The sequence below is a fragment of the Paroedura picta genome, chromosome 16 (assembly GCF_049243985.1).
Source record: "Paroedura picta isolate Pp20150507F chromosome 16, Ppicta_v3.0, whole genome shotgun sequence".
Lineage (NCBI taxonomy): Eukaryota > Metazoa > Chordata > Lepidosauria > Squamata > Gekkonidae > Paroedura > Paroedura picta.
This window is the reverse complement of record NC_135384.1, coordinates 15,734,843-15,753,658: the sequence shown is the minus strand read 5'-3', so window position 1 is coordinate 15,753,658 and position 18,816 is coordinate 15,734,843. Positions and strand designations below refer to the sequence as shown.

Genomic DNA, 18,816 nt, shown 5'->3' with positions numbered 1-18,816 from the left:
TCCCAGGGTAGAAAACCTTTGTGTTTGTGTGTGAAAAATGTGTGCCATCTTCATTTATCTGGCAAGAATAATTATTCTCATTCCAGATGGAATAACTTTAAACTTTTCTGTTTATTTTTTTTTCATCTTGAAAAAAATAAAAATTCAAAAGTTTTTCTGAATTTTGTATTATGTAGCCTTTTACCTCACTTTACCCTATCCCGTGGGTTATGTATCTTGTAAAAAATGACACAACTATATTGTTTATGCTAGCTTAGAATTTCATCTTTATTTAGGAAGTCAGAAGAAAATTAAAATCTTTGTTATTCTTCCCCTAAACCATCTTCAGTATACCACACTGTTAACTACATTTTATATTCATATCAAGATGTCATTCTCAATGTGTGTTAAACATCATATAGATAAGCTTTTGTGTTGTGTATTTTTAAAAATGTCATTGTTAATATGGTGAAAGGGTGACGATGATGGGGATTATTGCTGGGCATTCTGGAGGAATCTATTGTTGGTTGCTGCTTATTTTATTTCTCTTATTTGTTTTATTTAGATTATGTAATTTTGTATCAATTAATTATGAATTACCCCTATTTTCATGATGTTTTTATATGACATTAAAGGTTTTTTGAAATTTGAAATGTCATTGTTCATACATAAGGTGGTGGCTATTTCCAACAACACCCCCTCAACAATTGAGAGAACCTCAATAAAAGGTGTCGGTACCAGTAAACAGAGTGACAAAAACCCCCTATATTACAGTGATGTAATGCATTGCTTTCCTCATTATATCATAAGAAATAGAATATTTCTAACAATTATTTCCAGTGGTTCTATGCAGTGATTTCCATTGGTTCTATGCCCCCTCCCCGCCCCAGAAATCCATCAAGACTCCTGGACCTGTTTGTATTATTATTGTTTAATGTTATACTGTTACTGTTATTATCAGTTAATAATATTAATGTAATAGTTATTTATATGTATGGGTTCTTGTATAGTTCTCAGTTCTATGTAAACCATCCTGAGCCTTCAGGGAGAAGAAGAAGCAGAAGCAGAAGAGTTGGTTCTTATATGCCACTTTTCTCCACCTGAAGGAGTCTCAAAGCGACTTACATTTGCCTTCCCTTTCCTCTCCCCACAACAACCTGTTAGGTGGGTGAGGCTGAGAGAGCACTGATATCACTGCTCGGTCAGAACAGTTTTATCAGTGCTGTGGCGAGCCCAAGGTCAACTAGCTGGTTGCATGTGGGGGAGTGCAGAATTGAACTCGGCATGCCAGATTAGAAGTCCGCACTCCTAACCACTACACCAAACTGGAGGTATATAAATGTGATAGATAGATAGATAGATAGATAGATAGATAGATAGATAGATAGATAGATAGATGGATGGATGGATGGATGGATGGATGGATGGATGGATGGATGGATGGATGGATGGATGGATGGATGGATGGATGGATGGATGGATGGATGGATGGATGGATGGATGGATGGATGGATGGATAAATATGTTAAATAGTAAGAGGATAAGTTAGAAGCTTGATGCATAGCATACGTCAGTACTTTTAAGACTAGGTAAAGGTAAAGGTAAAGGTATCCCCTGTGCAAGCACCGAGTCATGTCTGACCCTTGGGGTGACGCCCTCTAGCGTTTTCATGGCAGACTCAATACGGGGTGGTTTGCCAGTGCCTTCCCCAGTCATTACCGTTTACCCCCCAGCAAGCTGGGTCCTCATTTTACCGACCTCGGAAGGATGGAAGGCTGAGTCAACCTTGAGCCGGCTGCTGGGATCGAACTCCCAGCCTCATGGGCAGACAGCTTCAGACAGCATTTCTGCTGCCTTATCACTCTGCACCACAAGAGGCTCTTTAAGACTAGGTAGCAAACTCCAAAAAGTCAATATGCCACAACAAACACATCAAAGAGAAAAGAAATGATTTGTCAAAAAAGCGGCCTTGGAATCAAAACTTAAAAAAAATAGCATTGCACCTATTCAGCATAAATACAAAGCACACAGCAACTGGCAACAACAACAACAACAAAATAGATCATGTGGTACAATGTAAGTGTTGCCTCCTGTTTCTCCATAAACCTACTGCCTGTATATCTATCAGACTTTTGCTTGTTGGGTTTTAAGCTAGATGGCCTGTGGTTTTTCAACACATGTGGGTCTGTACCTTGTGCCACCACTGAAGACCCTACTGCTTTTTTGGAATGTGTTGTTAAATGTCTAGTTGCATAAATTATTGCTGTCTGGTTTAAATTCAGCTTGGGACCTTGGATGTTTTCTAAAAATGGTTTCTTGTATTGCCTGGTTTTCTCTTTTTTGTAAGACTCTGTATTAATGGACAGTCCCTTTAAAATTATATACAAGCCTTTTGCTTTAAGAAATTGAGCTCTTCCTGCTCTTATACATGACTGCCTGTTCGTTTGCTAGTTAAACCTAGAGGTGGAGAAAATTAGAGAAAATTAGAGCATTTGCCAATTATATCTCTTTTTGTCCATTTGTGAGATTGGTAATCTCTTTTGGGGAGGAATTTAGAGTAATTAGTGATATCTGCATCTTCTCCTTTTCTTTAGACTCTTGTGAATGGTATAATATTCATTATGTTTTTTTTAATGTTGATGCAGATTGTATTTTACACTGATGAAGCATATTGAAACAAGGGCAACTCACCAGAACTTGTTTGTTGATTATTATATTGCTGAAAAATTGTTTTGAACTTTGGAACTCTCCATTTAGGAGTTTTCCCAATAAACTGTTTTTTGAACCTGCATGGATTCATTTGTTTACTTAGAATCATAGAATCATAGAGTTGGAAGGGGCCATACAGGCCATCTACTTGTTACATCCCATGTAGTCCTTTTTTGGCTTTATTTAACAGCCCCAACATCACCCACTATTTAGATGATTTTATTGTTGTTGGCTTATCTGGTTCCCCAGACTGTGCACATAAGTTGGTTACTTCCCAAAATTTAGTGGTGACGCTGGGGGTCCCCCTGGTGGAAGGGAAAACAGAGAGTCCTAACCTCTGCCAATAGATATCTGGGCCCTGATGGCACTCCCTAATTTCTGCAGGAACTGTGAATTAGTGCTCTTAAGACAGGCTTATGGTTGAGGTTGGAGCCAACTAATATAGCCAATAAAATCTATGGACCACTCTACATTTGTCTCCTGGGTATTCCCACTACCAAACTAAAAGGCAGACTCAAAGGGAAAATAACATGATGTCCATAAGTTGACTGACAGTAGCATTGACTGATGAGAATGATAGTCAAAGAAATGGAGCACTGTGAGCCTTTATTATTGTTTGTAAAAGTGTAATTTTAATAATACACTATATTATGATATGAACTGCCTCAAGCCTGCTTGTGGGGAGGGGTGGTCTATAAAATCAGTAAATCAATAAATGCCATTTGGCTCACATATCTGGGTATATTTTTATTTCCACCCAAGGTATTGTTCCCAGCAATCTTTAAAGCAACCTATGATCAGTTCCAAAAAAATACACCCTTATAGAGATGCAGGTCCTTTGGGGTCATCATAAATTCACATGAAAAGTGGTCTCCCATGGCAGGACCTTGTGCAATGCTTAGTCTGTTCTATAGCAAGCATTTTGGCCTCTCATCATCACATTAGAATCACCTGTTTAAAGAAGATTTTAACATTTGGCTTCAATTCCTTGAAAAATTTGGCTATATTCCTTTTCCCTTGAGGTTTCCCTTTAGATCCATTCTGACATGGGTGGGATTCGCCTTTAAGCATTCTGTATGATTTGAATAAAATGAAATAATGATCCATAGATTTGAGGGAGAAAAAATTGAATGTATAGAAAAATATAATTTTAAAGGTTTTATATATTAACAGAATAATAGATATGAATCTCATTTATAACCATCAACTATTAGATTGGGCATCTTCTTATTTCTAACTTTTCTCCTTTTTCACTTTTCTTCTTACTTTTTCTTTTGATTGTACTTTACCCCAAGGAAATAAAATAAACAAGAATGTGACTGGATTTTTTTACTTTGTGCAAAGCATAGTTCATCTTTAAAATCATTCCAGAGTTCATTCAATTCAAGATATTGTCATCAATCTTCTGAATTCAATAAATATTGACTACATTGACTATTGTAATATGTCAAACTTTTATGTAGCAATTTAAAAAGGAGGGAGGCATCTGATAATTTGACATTCTTTTGGAGAATCCTAGCTCTGGTTAAATTTTGTCCAAAGGAGTACAAGATTCTTCATGGGATACTGTTTTGGAATATTTTTTTTATTAATTTTTATTAATACAGAAAAAAGTTACATAGAAATTACAGAACAGCAAATAAATATAAGATAAATAGTAACAGAAAAAAAGAAAAGAAAAATAAGTATAATGTCATTTTAAAAAGATACTGTTTATTGAGCTTTTCTTTAAAATATTGGTATAATGCGACTTAATCTCAAATTTAATTGTTAGGAAAAAATGTTACTACTGAAGATAGTATTAAAGCTTTAAAAAAAAGAAAGAAAGAAAAGGACAACTGACAGCTAAGTCCCTAAGGTTTGAAGTTTCCTCCCTTCTTTTTCCCTTCCTTCTTCTAATCTCAACAGACAACACTTGAAGTTTATTATCACTGAGCTTACTAATAAAGAAAGCCAAGCACCAGTAAACTCTCCTCCCCAGTTCTGAGATCATCAATTTTGATTTGTTCTACTTTGTTTCTTCAAGTGGGCCTTGAGCACTACAAGAAAATAACAACTGAAATATATTCTGTCATTTTGCTTCTCAATGAATGAAAGGTAAAGGAGATCTGAAGAACTGCCATCTGAAGCACAGATGGAAGCATAAAGAAGTCTAACAGGGAAAAAAATGTATCTCTGGAATAGGATGGGAATGCAACGCATCTGAGATTCCACCTGTAGCCATTTTAGAGGTAAATATCCACTTCCATTCCCTGAACCTGAGGAAGGAGTTCTAGATTTTTATTGCAGGACAACTTTTCTTTTTCCCTTTATTCCTCTGACCTAAATGTCTTGAGTAGCATCTGTCAGGCCCAAATGGTAATAAGGGGATGCAAAGAAATATTGAAGTGAGAGAGAGAGTAGCTGGTAGTGAATAAATGGTTTTGGGGAAGATTTGTGCCTGGAGTTGTCATGCTGGAATCTGCAGGATGGATTCCATGTGTGTGAAATGTTTCTTATTAATTACAAGGGGAGGGGATTAGACATTTTTAGAAGTAAAAACTTATGCCATGCAGATGTCTAGTTTTCAGTCAGTGCAAACTCAGTGAAAATACAAAGAATGAAAAGGGATTCCAACATCCACCATAGTTCAGTGATATTGTCTAATTTCCCCACCCCCTAAAATATGCATTTTCTGGCGCTTTACAGTCCACAAGGGCAGGGCCTGTTCTCAGAAGCCTGGGCATTATTCTAGATGAATCATTCTGTCTCTCTCCTTGGTTTTGCATCTCATGTACAGTGTCCCTTCTACTCATGTTTGTTTAGATCATGTTCTTTAGATCATCTAATGTTACCTTCATTGAATTGTCTTTTCTCCTATGGTTACCAACTCTGACCTCTGAAAGTCCTGGATATTTGGGGCAGTGCTGGGGGGGGGGGAATACTGCCGTGATTTCACCTAGAATCTATGATGTGCTACGGAGGACACCCTCTCAAGCTGCCATTGGGGAACTAAAGTCTGGAAATCATTTGTTAGTCCAGAGGATCTCCATCCCACATCCTAAAGTTTGGCACCTCTGCCTACACCCCAACTTTTTCCCTTGTTGCTTATTTTTCATAAATAAAATATATCTTGGCAGCAATAGCAACAATGCCAGTTGTCAGAAAGATTTTCAGCCTAGTGCCTGGAATTTCAGATTCTGTCAGAAGGGTTTTTTTTTAATTATTATTTTCTAGCTAATGTTGAAGGCTGCTGGTAGTCATCACTTGCCCAACGTAATATTTCCCCGGGGTCTCCTCTTACCACCCAAACAGCAGATGAGAACAAATCACATGACTTGCCTGATGTCCATGGATTCCAAGAACAAGGACCCTCGAATTATTCCTCCCTCTATAATTTTTCCCCACTGATGGGCCAGCTGTTGTTTTTTATTTTTTATTTTTTTTTATATTAAAGAAAACACAAAATCCTAAGGAATTATTTATAAGTGTAACTTGTGGAGAAGATAACATGTAAATATTATTCATAGTATTCACTTGATATCCACATTGTGTTTTTACTGAGACAATCCTTTCTATTCTTGTGAAAGAATGTGATAATAATTATCATACGGAAGAGTATGATAACAATTAACTGAGTTTATTGTTTAATTCAAATAGAGTTTTGTTTACCGAAACTGAAACTTTTGCTATCAGGTTTGTCCTTCAGACCAGAATCTTAAGAACAAGCTTGACAGCAAAAGTTTCATTTTTCTTAAACAAAAAAACTGTTCTCTGGGTTTCCAGATCTGGGCTTTGAAATTCCTGTATATTTGGGGATAGAACTTGGAGATGATGCATTTTGTGGAGGGGAGTCACCTCAGCAGGGTACCATGCCACAGATTCTTCACAGCAGCCATTTTTTTCTCCAGGATAACTGATCTGGAGATCAGCTATAGTTCCAGGAGATCTCCAGGCCCCCACCAGTATATATAAATAATAAAATAAAGAAATCTTTATTCTTGTATCTTGCCCTTTCTGTAGCTCAGGGTATGTGACAACATATGTTAAACAATCATATATTTAAAAAACAGTAAATTCATTAAAAACTTATATAAATTCCATTAGCCTTGTTCAGTAAGAACTTGAGGGTAGGGTGGATTCCAGATCTTCTTGGAGAGGCAGGTCTTCATTTCATTTCTGCAATGAGGCTGGCACTTTTGTTGTTCTGACTTTGCCTTCCTGAAATGCTAAATTGTGCATCAGCTTACATAAAGAATGGCGACATACCTGACATATTTGCATAATGTGAGAACTGTTTGCTTAACTGCTTCCTCATTTCATCACAAATGTGGGCTTAGATGCCCGTCTTTAAAATCTCTTTTCCTTGATTGTCTCCATTCAATAACAATGGAAACATCATCTGCAAGTTTCATGGCATTTCCCTCTACTTTCTCTCTTTTAAACTATCGCCACCGGTAAGGCTAAGAAAAAAGATCAGTTTGCGAGTGTGTTCTTGAACACTTCAATTTGTGTGGGGGAGACCCGTGGCGGAAGCTCTGGAGAGTATTTTGTTTTGCTTTGACCGATTATGCACAGGCCGAAACGCCCGTGCTGGCAGTGGCAGGGCAATGGGGAAATCCCCGATTATGCACGCCGCCACCACCAGTGTGGGCGTGTCCCGGCCCAGGCCCTTGGAAGACCCACATTAACGAAACACGGGTTCTTCCGGAGTCCTGGGACTCCCAAAGGCACAGGTGAGATCCAGCCTGATGGAGCCCCATACATAATCGGAGGAGCTGGGCGACCCCCACTCCCACCATGGCAGGAGAGCAGCATGCTGCTCCCAACATCCTTTGGTGGCACCCCCCTGTCCCCAATCTCCCCCAGCCACTGCTGCTACTTACCTGTGCTCTTGGTGCTTCCGGCCCCACGTTCCATTCATGGGGCAGTTACACCAGCACAGTTGGCAGTGTTCCACCCCTGTACATACACGAGGGATGGCAGGGCTTTTGGCCCCACCACAATGGCATGGCAGCAGCTGCTGCCATGCATAATCGGTCTTTGTGACCCATATAAGCATGAAACATTGGCTGTTGCTGAAGCCTTTGGCTTTTCTTAAACTACCATTGACTATAATCCCCTGCTTACATGTTGATGAAAAGACTTGTCATATAAGCAGGATCAATAGCTGGTTTTCTTCAAGGAGACATTATTTTGGAAGGAAGTTCCTTTGACCCAGAAAGTTAGAAAAAACCTTGTGGTGCTCAGCACATTTTCTGCCCATTTGAAACAGTCCTGCCACTGGCTTCTTCCAATGGTTTGTGGTTAACCTTACAGTTACATTTCTCAGCTGTCTTTGGGGGTGGGGGATGTCATGTATGTGAATGTGCAGGGTGGTGTATGGAGCAGGAAAAGATCTGGTGGGAAAGGGTCAAACACTCCTGATTACCAATTTTCTAGTCAAAAACTGTCCTTCCTTGAATATTTTTAAATATTTTTTAATATTTTGTAATGTCAGATTTACATGTGCCTCTTGGGGAAAGCTGGTAGAAGAGTAGACTTCAGGGTGGACCTCCCATTCCCAATTATTTTATAGGATGGCATGATGGAGAACACTTAGAAAACAAGACTAAGATCATACAGTCCTCCCTTATCTTAATTTTGACTTGAAGCCCTGTCATATGCTTCAACTTTGCAGCACTCATTCCACAATAGGGCATTTCAGCAATGGACAGACCCACTTAATGAGTTCTGCATTTACTTTGAACAGGAGCTGTGCCGCCTCCCATCATGCACTTTGTCTTTAACAGACCCTTCTGGGTGCATGGCCAGTGATGTTACAACATAATTTCTGGTTTTAATATTTTTAAAACCACTAATTTAATTAAATTCTTAGATCTATGTTTTATTCTATTTATGTAATTTACTATGTTGTGAGCTGCCCTTAGTCTCCAGAGAAAGGGCAGCAAATAAATGTATGAAACTATAAATAAATGGGAAAACTGGCTATAAACAAGGGATACAGGTGCTAGAGAGGTTGGAACAGCAACATCAGGGAAATTTAACTTTCTCCTTTCTCGCCCTTTTCTCTGTGTCTTTTTTAATGCAGTGTTTTAGCAGCCAGAATCTACACACCCAAGTTGGAAAAAAAATGCCATTTGACCTTGAGTTAACTATCCAGAACCTTAACTAGAGTACTCTCAGAAGTTGTTTATGGTTTAAAATATTTGGCTTTCCATTACAAAGACAGATAGAAGGCCGCTATTGGGCATTCACCCCAGGCCTACCAGCTTGGCTCCATAGCAGGAGGGTGGAGTTGAAGCAGCTGGTAGAATCCAAGGAAGTTGCAGTGTTCTTGAGGGAGCCCCTGGGGAACTAAAGGGATGTAGATGCTCTCCTGGGGATCCATATGCCCAGAAACTAAGAGAATGGGCCCCAGATGGCTACTACATGGGCTTTTTTTGATTTCATTAAGGGGAGGCAACACTGAGAAGCAAAAAGATAAAAAGTGTGATGAGGCCTTGCATTGCGAGATAACCTTCTCAAACTGGCTGCAAGGTTATTGGGGTTTAAGTTTCAGGGTTGCTGGTATGTTGCTAAGGCAATGCCAATGGTGTGCTCAATCTCACTGCCCTTCCTGTAATGGGCAGTGAAGGAGAGGAAGCAATTCCAGGAAGTGAACCACTACTGGATGATTTCCTTTTCTCAAGGCAGCAGGATCCAGGAATTACTCAGAACAGTTGGAAGCTTTCCAGGAAATGGCAGGCAAACAATGGGTCCCCCTGGAACCGGATAAGATGGAAGGCCCCACAACTGCACTTAAAGTTCCTGGGGATGTAGCTCGATTAGGTTGCTGGATTTTCATGGCTGCCAGAGGGCAAACTGCAGGTCTTAAAGGGCTTCATTGACAACATGCACAACAGGGAAAAGAGCACACTGGAGGAAGTGCAGGTGTTTTTAGGGTACCTCAGTTTCTCATGCAAGGTCATGGCCCCTGGGAGAGCCTTCTGCACAAGGCTGGCCAGATCAATGGCAAGTTTGCATGTTCTTCGCCACCATATTTGGATCACAAAAGCCATAAAAGAAGACCTGGTATTTTGGCAGGTCTTCTTACAACAATACAATGGTGTATCCGTCTGATAGACACCACTTACACTGGGACAATCCCTGCAGATGCATTCAGATGCAGCAGACAGCCTGGAATTTGTGGTGTTACATGTTAACCAGTGGCACATCTAAATGGTATATGGTTTTTAATACTTTGTTAAGTTTAAGTATACAAATGAGAATGCTGTTTCTTGTTTATAATTTTTGTTCAGTTTCTTGGAAGAAGGCTTTCAGCTCTAAGCAAGCGTAAAACCAGTGATTGATTTAGTCATTACTCAGTTTTGTATTATAAGCCAATAACTCAGAAAACAGTTGTTAACAATTTTATTTTGAAGAAAAATATTGTCATTTCTTGATTGCTTGGTTTACATGCTTTTTGTAAAGCCAGTTTGGTGTAGTGGTTAGGAGTGCGGACTTCTAATCTGGCGAGCCGGGTTCGATTCTGCGCTCCCCCACATGCATCCAGCTGGGTGACCTTGGGCTCGCCACGGCACTGATAAAATTGTTCTGACTGAGCAGTGATATCAGGGCTCTCTCAGCCCCACCCACCCCACAGGGTGTCTGTTGTGGGGAGAGGAATGTGAAGGCGACTGTAAGCCGCTTTGAGCCTCCTTCGGGTAGGGAAAAGCGGCATATAAGAACCAACTCTTCTTCTTCTTCTTCTTCTTCTTTGTAACTTGACAATATCAACAGCTTAAACTAGTAGGAGGTAGGATTGCAAGCTCTGGGTTGGGCAGTACGTGGAGATTATGGGGGTGAAGCATGTGGAAGGTGGAGTTTTGGGAGCGGAGGGACTTCAATAAGGTATCATGCCACCTTAGACTTTGACTACTTTCTACAGGTGAACTAATCCCTGTCACCTTAAGATCAGATAATATTTCAGGGAATCTCCAGCCACCACCTGGAATTTGGCAACCACAAAGAGAGGGAAGGAGGGAAACAGTGGAGTTTTGTAATTGACTAATGGTATTCACATTTTTTCCCCAGAATGATTATTTACCAACAAATAGAAAATGGGGAAAACCAGTCAAGCACTGTGATGTTCATCCTTCTAGGATTCGGAAATCGTCTTGAACTGCAAATTATCCTTTTTGTATTATTTTTAACTATCTATATTTTGGCTGTTATGGGGAACCTCCTAATTGTTGTACTGGTGAAAGTAGATCAGAACCTCCACACTCCCATGTACTTCTTCCTGATGAATTTGTCCTGCTTGGAGTCTGGCTACATTTCAACCATTTTACCCAGGATGCTGACCAGTTTCCTAACAGGTGATAGATCCATATCTGTTGGAGGCTGTATCACACAATGGTTTTTCTTTGGATTCTTTGGAGCCACTGTATGTTATCTTCTAGCCATGATGTCCTATGATCGTTATCTGGCAATCTGCAAACCTCTACACTACACGTCACTTATGACTGGGAAACTCTGCATGCAATTAACATTTATCTCTTGGATGAGTGGCTTACTGACCAACACCATTCTGACCTCTCTTATGATCCAGTTAACATTTTGTGGACCCAATGAAATGGACCATTTCTTTTGTGAGCTATATCCCATCTCAAACCTCTCCTGTAGCGATCCTCATTTTGTGAAGGTTGCAACTTTCATTCTTGGCCTTATGGGAACAGTTCCCCCTTTTCTTTTAACTTTGGCTTCATATATCTGCATTATTCTCATCATCTTCAGAATTCGGTCCAAAGATGCACAGCAGAAAACCTTCTCCACCTGCTCTTCCCACCTCGTTGTTGTGACCCTCTTCTATGGGTCAATATTCATTGTCTATATAGTTCCTGAAACAGTGACTCTGAAGAAGTTACACAAACCTTTATCTCTATTATACACAGTTCTGACTCCCACACTAAACCCATTTATATATAGCTTGAGAAACCGAGAGGTGAAGGAAGCTCTTTGCAGGTGTACCAAGAAATTTAGCAATAGAGTTTCTTAATTTCAGGATGGATGGAAGGCCTTTGTCAATCAGAATCTACTGAATCTCCTCAGGGCAGATGATTGTGTTTGAAAAAATGTGTACCATCTTCATTTTTCAATCATAACTATTCTCATACCAGAGGGGAAAACCTGGCATTTTTCTATTGATTTTTATAATCTTAACATAAATAAATCCAAAATGCTTTTGTAAATTGTTTGTTATGTAGGCTTTTTATGCCACTATTTATCATAATCTATACACTAGGGTGTAAACTGCACAGAGCTTTTATTCCAATCCCAGGTTGATTCCGTCCCTCCCCTCTACACAGAATGCGATTTCCGTTTGGATTTGGGGCAATTTAAATTTTCCTTCTGCAGCAAGAAGGATTGATCCGGAATGACCCTACCTTTATTGTGCGACATCTTAGAGTGCTTTTAACGCTCAATATTTTTCAAATCCGGATGGGAAAGAAAGCTCCGTGGTAGAGAACCTCTGATAGGTCACACCTGGTCATGTGACAAGCTTGCCTTAAAGGAGAAGCCCCTAATTTCTCTCAACTTCTGTAAGTCCTGGATTTTTCCTCCCTCCTCTGCCTTTTTCGATCTTCTCCCCCCCCCCTCCAAGAAAAGAAAGAGGCTCCCTGCTTGGCTCCTCTTCCCCCCCTCCTTCAAGAAAAGAAAGAAAGAGGCTTGGCTCCCCCCCCCCCTTCTGAACTACCCTAACCACGTGCAGAAGACTTTCCTGTTTCAATGGGGAGGGGGGAAGAGAGGAAGACCCGAGTTCAAAGCGATCTGAATTCAACAGGATTGACAATGGAATAAATAAAATAAGTGCAGACTCTGCCTAGCTTACAAGATCCTCCTTATTGAAGAAATCAGAAGAGAATTTAAATTCTTCCCGAAACCATCATCAATGTACCACACTATTAACTACATACTACTATCATGTACATACACTCATTGTGCGTTTAACATACTATACCTTAGCTGGACTTTTGTGTAGAAAATAAAAAAGAAATCTAATATTCATATAAAAGATAGTTCTTCTTTCCACCAATGCCCCCTCAGGACTTTAGTGAATCCTGATAAAAGGTGCTAGTATTCAGTATTGTCATAAAACAAGCCCAGTATTGCTTTCCTTAGTAAATCATAAGAAATAGAATATTTCTGACTGTATTTTTTTATGGACTCCTCCAGTAGTTCTGTGCAGATGTTAATGTATAAGCTAGAACCTTTAAGCACACTATATGTCAGTTTGGCAAATTCATAAATGTCAAGAAGCCACAAATCAAGGGATTCTTGAAATCAACCACACCATGGAAAAAAAACAAATGATTTGTCATCAAAGCTTCCTTAGAAAGAAAAATGACAAAATAGTATTGCACAACTGGAGTAAAAATGTCAACCACACAACTGACAACAAAGCATTGCTCTTGTGGGGTAATGTCAACAAGGTCACTGTTGCCTCATTTTTCTGCATACATCTTTCCCAAGCCCTGAAGTTCTTTGGAAGCAAGAAGTTGAAGGAGATGGTAGAAAAGCTGCCCAGAATAGTGGAAAAGGGCCTCCATTCTGAAGGGTAAACCCTCAGCTCTCTGCTCCACACTGGATTTCCTGTGAAGACAAATATGCATTCTGTCAAGGTGGTCAACAACTGTCCCATATTAAGAAAGTTATCAACAATATATTCTGGCAATGGGGAGGGGAGGAAGTGGGGAAGGTCTGACTGAGTGTGTTTGTCCTGTGCCCACAGGTACCTAAAAGTTAGGCATGCCCAGTGTAATTATGAGCCAAATGCCTTTGTCTTTTAGCCTGGGAAGGGAGGGGAGTCATAGCCTAGAGCAGGGGTGGGCATATTTTGGCTCTTTAGATGTCCCTGGATTACAATTCCCTCCAGCCCCTGCCAGCACAAGAGAAAGAAGGAAGATCTGATTTTCATTTATAAGCATTTTGTTCCCTTTCTTCTCTATTTGGTTGTTTGTACTGTATTTATGTAATTTGTTTTTTTAATGACAAGCCACTTTATCTATCCATATATGAGTGAATTAAAGAATAAATTTCTGTCCACTTCTGCCCTGTAAACTCCTAGATACTTGGTCAGTAACCAGCTTGCAACAGAGAGTCCATCAACTGACTCTCTGCTGTTAGGAACTCAAACTCTTCTCCCCAGCTGAAGAATGGAAGTTCTTAAAAAACAAGGTAGAACCTCTAGTTGAACAGCCATCATCACGATCCTTCATAATCTTTCAAAAAGTGGACAATTGTCAGGAAAGTTTTAGATAGAGTCTCCTGAGACCCAAAATTCCCTGTTTCCCCCTCTAGTATTCCCCAATAGAGAAAACTGGATTTTCACTAGTAGCCAATTTGAATCGAGAAAATTGAGCGGAAGGAAACACCCAGCTTTTCCTCCCTAGTCAGTAAGAATTCTCAGTTGTTAAAATGGCTTCCAGTTGTTCATATGGAGCTTAAATCCTTATACATTTTGCTGCTGAATGAATGGACCCAGAGCAACTATTACAAAACAAAGACTGCAGCAGAGAGAAGACACTTTGGAGAAACTTGCATTTTAGAATGGGACATGAATGGAACACATCAGAGATTCCTCCTTTGTCCATCTTAGAGGTAAATATTTATCTATCCATTGTCTTTCATGGTATCTGAAACAGGACATTTTGCTTTTTTGATGACAGTTTAAATGTTAAGATCATCCGAAAACCAGATTACCTTTTCACATCTACTAGCAGAGTTATTTCATGCAGAGTTATTCCAGCCTACATTCCGTGAAACCGGTGAGGCTAGAATGGAGTGATTCTGCACAGGACATTTTAATTTTTATGCCATTGGAGGTTAAAAGATTAACAAATTTATCTCATTAGGGGAAGTGAATACCCAGTAAAGAGAGAATATGAGCAAATGTGTTTTGCTTATCTCACTATAATTTTTCTTGTCCATATCACTGCACTGGAAAATTTCAAAGCATACAGCGAGAGCTTGTATTCAGAAGCCAGCACATAGGCCCTGAAGTAATTTTCCAAAGTTTCAATGTCTCCTCTTCTGCTGCCTTTCACCCTTGCTCGGACTCCCCCTACAACCTCTTTAGTGCCTTCCATTCCCCAGCCTTCAAGAGCTCATTCTGCTGGAGAACCATCCTTTGTATTATTTAGGTAGAAATAAGTCCCATTGCATGCTTTTTGGCATGCATACATGGGATTTTAGTCTTTGCATTCCTATTACATATTTACTATTTTATCCACTTCATTATGATTTTTACGGCATGCATGTGGCATCACCAGGAGATCTTAGGATTGTGCAACAGGCGAGAGGCAATCAGAGGTGGTTTGTCATTTCCTGGCTCATCATGGATTTGGAGGTCTTCCATCCAAATACTAGCCAGGGCCAACCCTGCTTCCCTTTTGAGATCTGACAAGGTAAGGGCTCAACTTCATTTATACCCCTTCTTTCTTTTCAATGGGGGACCCAAAACACCTCACATTATCATTGTCCTCTCCTCACAACAACCCTATAAAGTAAATTAGGCTGAGAATGTATGGGTGGTCCAAACCCACCCAACAAGCTACTATGGCACACTGGGGTTTCAAATCTGGGTCTCCCAGATGCTCTAACCACTATGCAGCACTATATCTCTTCTCCTTCCATCCCCTATTCCCTCTTGCGTCTCTGTGGAAAAGCCTCCTTTTTTCAACAAGTTTATTTCACCTTTAACTTTAAAAATATTATTCTACCCTCACCTCGGTCTAGCCTCCTGTAATACTGACTGTGAATATTTAACTTCTAGTTATTCTTCTAGTTTTTCTACTCTAGCTTGTCAACTTTAGAAGGGAGTGGGGAGGGGATCACTGTGCTAGGTTTAAGGTTTCTACAGCACTTAAGCACACAAGTCATGGTAACTCCATATCTGATTGTAGACCTAGTAATCCTGGTGACAGTGCTAGGCATGGGGCTGCAGTATCCAACAAAGCCTTGTATGCCCATCAGCAGCCATGAGAACTGGATACTAGAACTGTTTAAACTAACGTGCAATTGTTGAAAGGTCTTCTCGTTTCAGAACACAGAATTTCGATTCTCTTAAACACATAGTAAGCACAAAGTACAGGATTACATCGATTGACTTCCTTAAATGATAGCTTTATGATGCCTGCATTTTCTTTCTTTGTGTTGAGGGATATTTTTAGATCAGGAAATATGGTGTGTGTTTTTATCTGATAAAAAACACCTGCCCTTCGGCTGCTAGCATCATAATAGGAAGATATATAGACTGTTTGAGGCGATAAAATGTTCTTTAAAAAAGGCTTTTTGTCACATGTAGTTCCAGTTTCAAACAATAAATTTTCATCAGGACTCTGTCTGTCCCACCCATCCATCCACATCACACAGCTCTATGGATAAGATTTCTTCCCTTGAGCCTTCAACCAGGTCCTGATGAATATTTATGGACTGAAAGTGGCTGTTACTGAAGGCCATTTTGCTTTCAGTTTTTTTTAAAAATATGCATAACTCTCAATTAAATATGTTATGAGGACCAAAAAGACATTTTTACAAGATTTATTGCATCAAATGGTTTATCTATCTTGCAAATCATTCCCTCTGGATAAGATGGCAATAAGATGGTAGACTCCACAGCATGATTCCTCCCTTACATCTATGTAAGTATAAGCAGAAAAGCTGATGTGTTTTACTTATTTCTGGAATTGTTTTTAATTGTATGTTTGATTTTAATTGTATAGTTTCACTTATGAGCTCCCTTAGACAGGTCTCTGGAAAGGCAATATAAGCATTTCCCCCTAAATCAATTAATAAATTATTATATATAAATGTCCTATATGTATGTTAACAGTGAGATCATAGAACCATAGAATAACAAAGTTGGAAGGGACCTCCTGGTTCATCTAGTCCAACCCTTATCACAATGCCGGATACTCACAACCCTATTTCTCATCCACTGTAACTTGCCATTCCCTTGATCCTCAGTTGTCAAGAAAGGAAGGGACACTGAGAGCCTCTAATAGACTAAATCTTTTAAACTGTATTTCAGAATGACCTTATTAGTCATCATCAAGCAGAAATTGGGAGAAATCAATCAAGCTCTTCAGTATTTATCCTCCTGGGATTTCAGAATCGTCCTGAGCTATGGATTTTCCTCTTTGTGATGTTTCTGAACATCTATGCTTTGTCTATTGTTGGGAACCTCCTAATAATTTTACTCGTTGCAGTAGACCAACATTTTCACACTCCCATGTATTTCTTCCTAATGAATTTGTCCATACTGGAGACCTGCTACATTTCAAACATCCTTCCCAGGATGCTGGGCAGTTTCCTCACTGGTGATTTGTCCATATCCTATGGGGGCTGTATGATACAGTGGGGTTTTTTTGTTCTCTTTGGAACCACAGAATGTTATCTTCTGGCAATGATGTCATACGATCGGTATCTGGCAATTTGTAAGCCTCTCCATTATATGTCCCTTATGGATGGCAGCCTCTGCCTGCAATTAGTTTCCACATCTTGGATGACTGGTCTGCTGACCAGCACCGTAATAACTTGTTTTATTGTACAGCTGACATTCTGCGGACCTTATGAAATTGACCACTTCTTTTGTGACCTATATCCAGTCTTGAACCTTTCCTGTAGTGACGTTTACATTGTTAGAATTGTAGCCTTTTTTCTAGCTTTCCTGGCCACAGTGCCCCCTTTTACACTAACGCTGATCTCCTACCTCTGCATAATTCTCACCATTTTGAGAATGAAGTCCCAAGCTGCCCGACAGAAGGCCTTCTCCACTTGCACATCTCATCTCATTGTGGTGACACTTTTCTATGGCTCTTTAGTCATGGTCTATGTGGTCCCTGAAACAGACAGGCTGAGGGAGCTAAACAAAACCTTCTCTCTGTTCTACACAGTCCTCACTCCCATGCTCAATCCCCTCATATACAGCTTGAGAAACCGAGAGGTGAAAGCAGCTCTTTTCAGATCCACTAGAAGATTCCACAACAGAATTTCTTAGCCTAAAGGTTGATTTGATGGGTCTCCTAAAATCTCTTGAAAAAAATGTGACATTTGGCTGTCTGGGGCTAAGACAAACAGCAGGTTAATTGACTGGTGACATTAACTGAAGAACTGGGGATGTGTGGTTTAGTTCTTGTTGTCCTAAGTTCATGGAAGGAACACCACATTGCTAAAAATGGAATGAAACTAGAGTCCAGTTATAACTTAAAAGTCTAACAAAAAATATATAAGCACACTCATAAAAGCTTATGCTGGAATAAATTTTATTAGTCTCCTACTATTTTTCCTGCTGTTACGAGCTACCCATCTGGAATTTTCTGAACATTGTGTTTTTTAATGCTGTTACATATATCTTACATATGTTCCGTGTAATAAAAAACAATGTCCTCAAATGAATTTTGAGAATTAAGTTATGTTGTCCTGGCTAAAAAGAAAATATAATCTGCCTAAAATGCTGATTTGATTGAAAATAGTACACTAGTACAAAAAAAGAAAAGAGAAAAAAACGATCTAGATTTGGAATTTGGACACTTCAGATCCCAAAATTAGAAAATATGGAATTTTCAACTTACAGGAGCTTGTTTAAAATTAACAGCCATTTCCCACTTAAAGCACAAAGTCTAACTAACTTTTTCCAGTTTTTTGTGTCTCTGATTCTTCTCCAGTGTGTGGGAAGTGGGAAGTGCCAGGCATTAGGACAAGTCTGAAATATGGGCAATCTGTAACTCTACAGATTCAGAAAGTATTATATTTTTAATAGCCCCATATGCCTCACCATTAAATCTTTTGATCAGGTCCACACTGAAATAAGAGGGATTTTTTTCCAGCTTGGTGCACCAACCAGCTTTCCAGATAAAATCTGAAAACCTTCATAAAATAGATGGGATTAAATCTACCCATATAGAGTTATGTTGTCTGTCCATATACTCCTCTGTCTAAAGTCATGATGACCACTGTGGGATCTGGGCAATGGAGGAGTACTCCCAATGTCCCTGCCAGAGAACAAAAGGACAGGGCTGGAAGTAGTGCCCCTTTGCTGCTAGAGCTGGGCCCATTGGGGTAGCCAATAGCTATAGACAGCAGTGGTAAGGCAGATACGGGCCG

General features: G+C 39.7%; 2 protein-coding genes across 2 annotated transcripts; both read left to right on the top strand.

Annotated features, from left to right (window-relative positions):
* The first annotated feature begins 7,237 nt into the window (after positions 1 to 7,237).
* Positions 7,238 to 11,707, top strand: LOC143825497 (olfactory receptor 2AP1-like). Its single transcript, XM_077313523.1, has 4 exons — positions 7,238 to 7,403; positions 9,251 to 9,388; positions 9,969 to 10,002; positions 10,744 to 11,707. The coding sequence occupies exons 1-4, from the start codon at positions 7,238 to 7,240 to the stop codon at positions 11,705 to 11,707; spliced, it is 1,302 nt and encodes a 433-aa protein (XP_077169638.1).
* Positions 11,708 to 14,259: 2,552 nt separating this feature from the next.
* LOC143825496 (olfactory receptor 10A7-like) lies at positions 14,260 to 17,710 on the top strand. The gene is made up of 2 exons (XM_077313522.1): positions 14,260 to 14,310; positions 16,742 to 17,710. The coding sequence occupies exons 1-2, from the start codon at positions 14,260 to 14,262 to the stop codon at positions 17,708 to 17,710; spliced, it is 1,020 nt and encodes a 339-aa protein (XP_077169637.1).
* Positions 17,711 to 18,816: the final 1,106 nt, after the last annotated feature.

Bases quoted from the DNA above. Each gene is read 5' to 3' on its own strand.
- LOC143825497 (XM_077313523.1), top strand. From the start codon at position 7,238: ATGCACAGGCCGAAACGCCCGTGCTGGCAGTGGCAGGGCAATGGGGAA. The intron at 7,404-9,250 runs GTGAGATCCAGC...TATGTTGCTAAG, and splicing joins TGGGACTCCCAAAGGCACAG to GCAATGCCAATGGTGTGCTC. The intron at 9,389-9,968 runs GTTGGAAGCTTT...ATTTTTGTTCAG, and splicing joins TCCAGGAATTACTCAGAACA to TTTCTTGGAAGAAGGCTTTC.
- LOC143825496 (XM_077313522.1), top strand. From the start codon at position 14,260: ATGGGACATGAATGGAACACATCAGAGATTCCTCCTTTGTCCATCTTA. The intron at 14,311-16,741 runs GTAAATATTTAT...ACTGTATTTCAG, and splicing joins CTCCTTTGTCCATCTTAGAG to AATGACCTTATTAGTCATCA.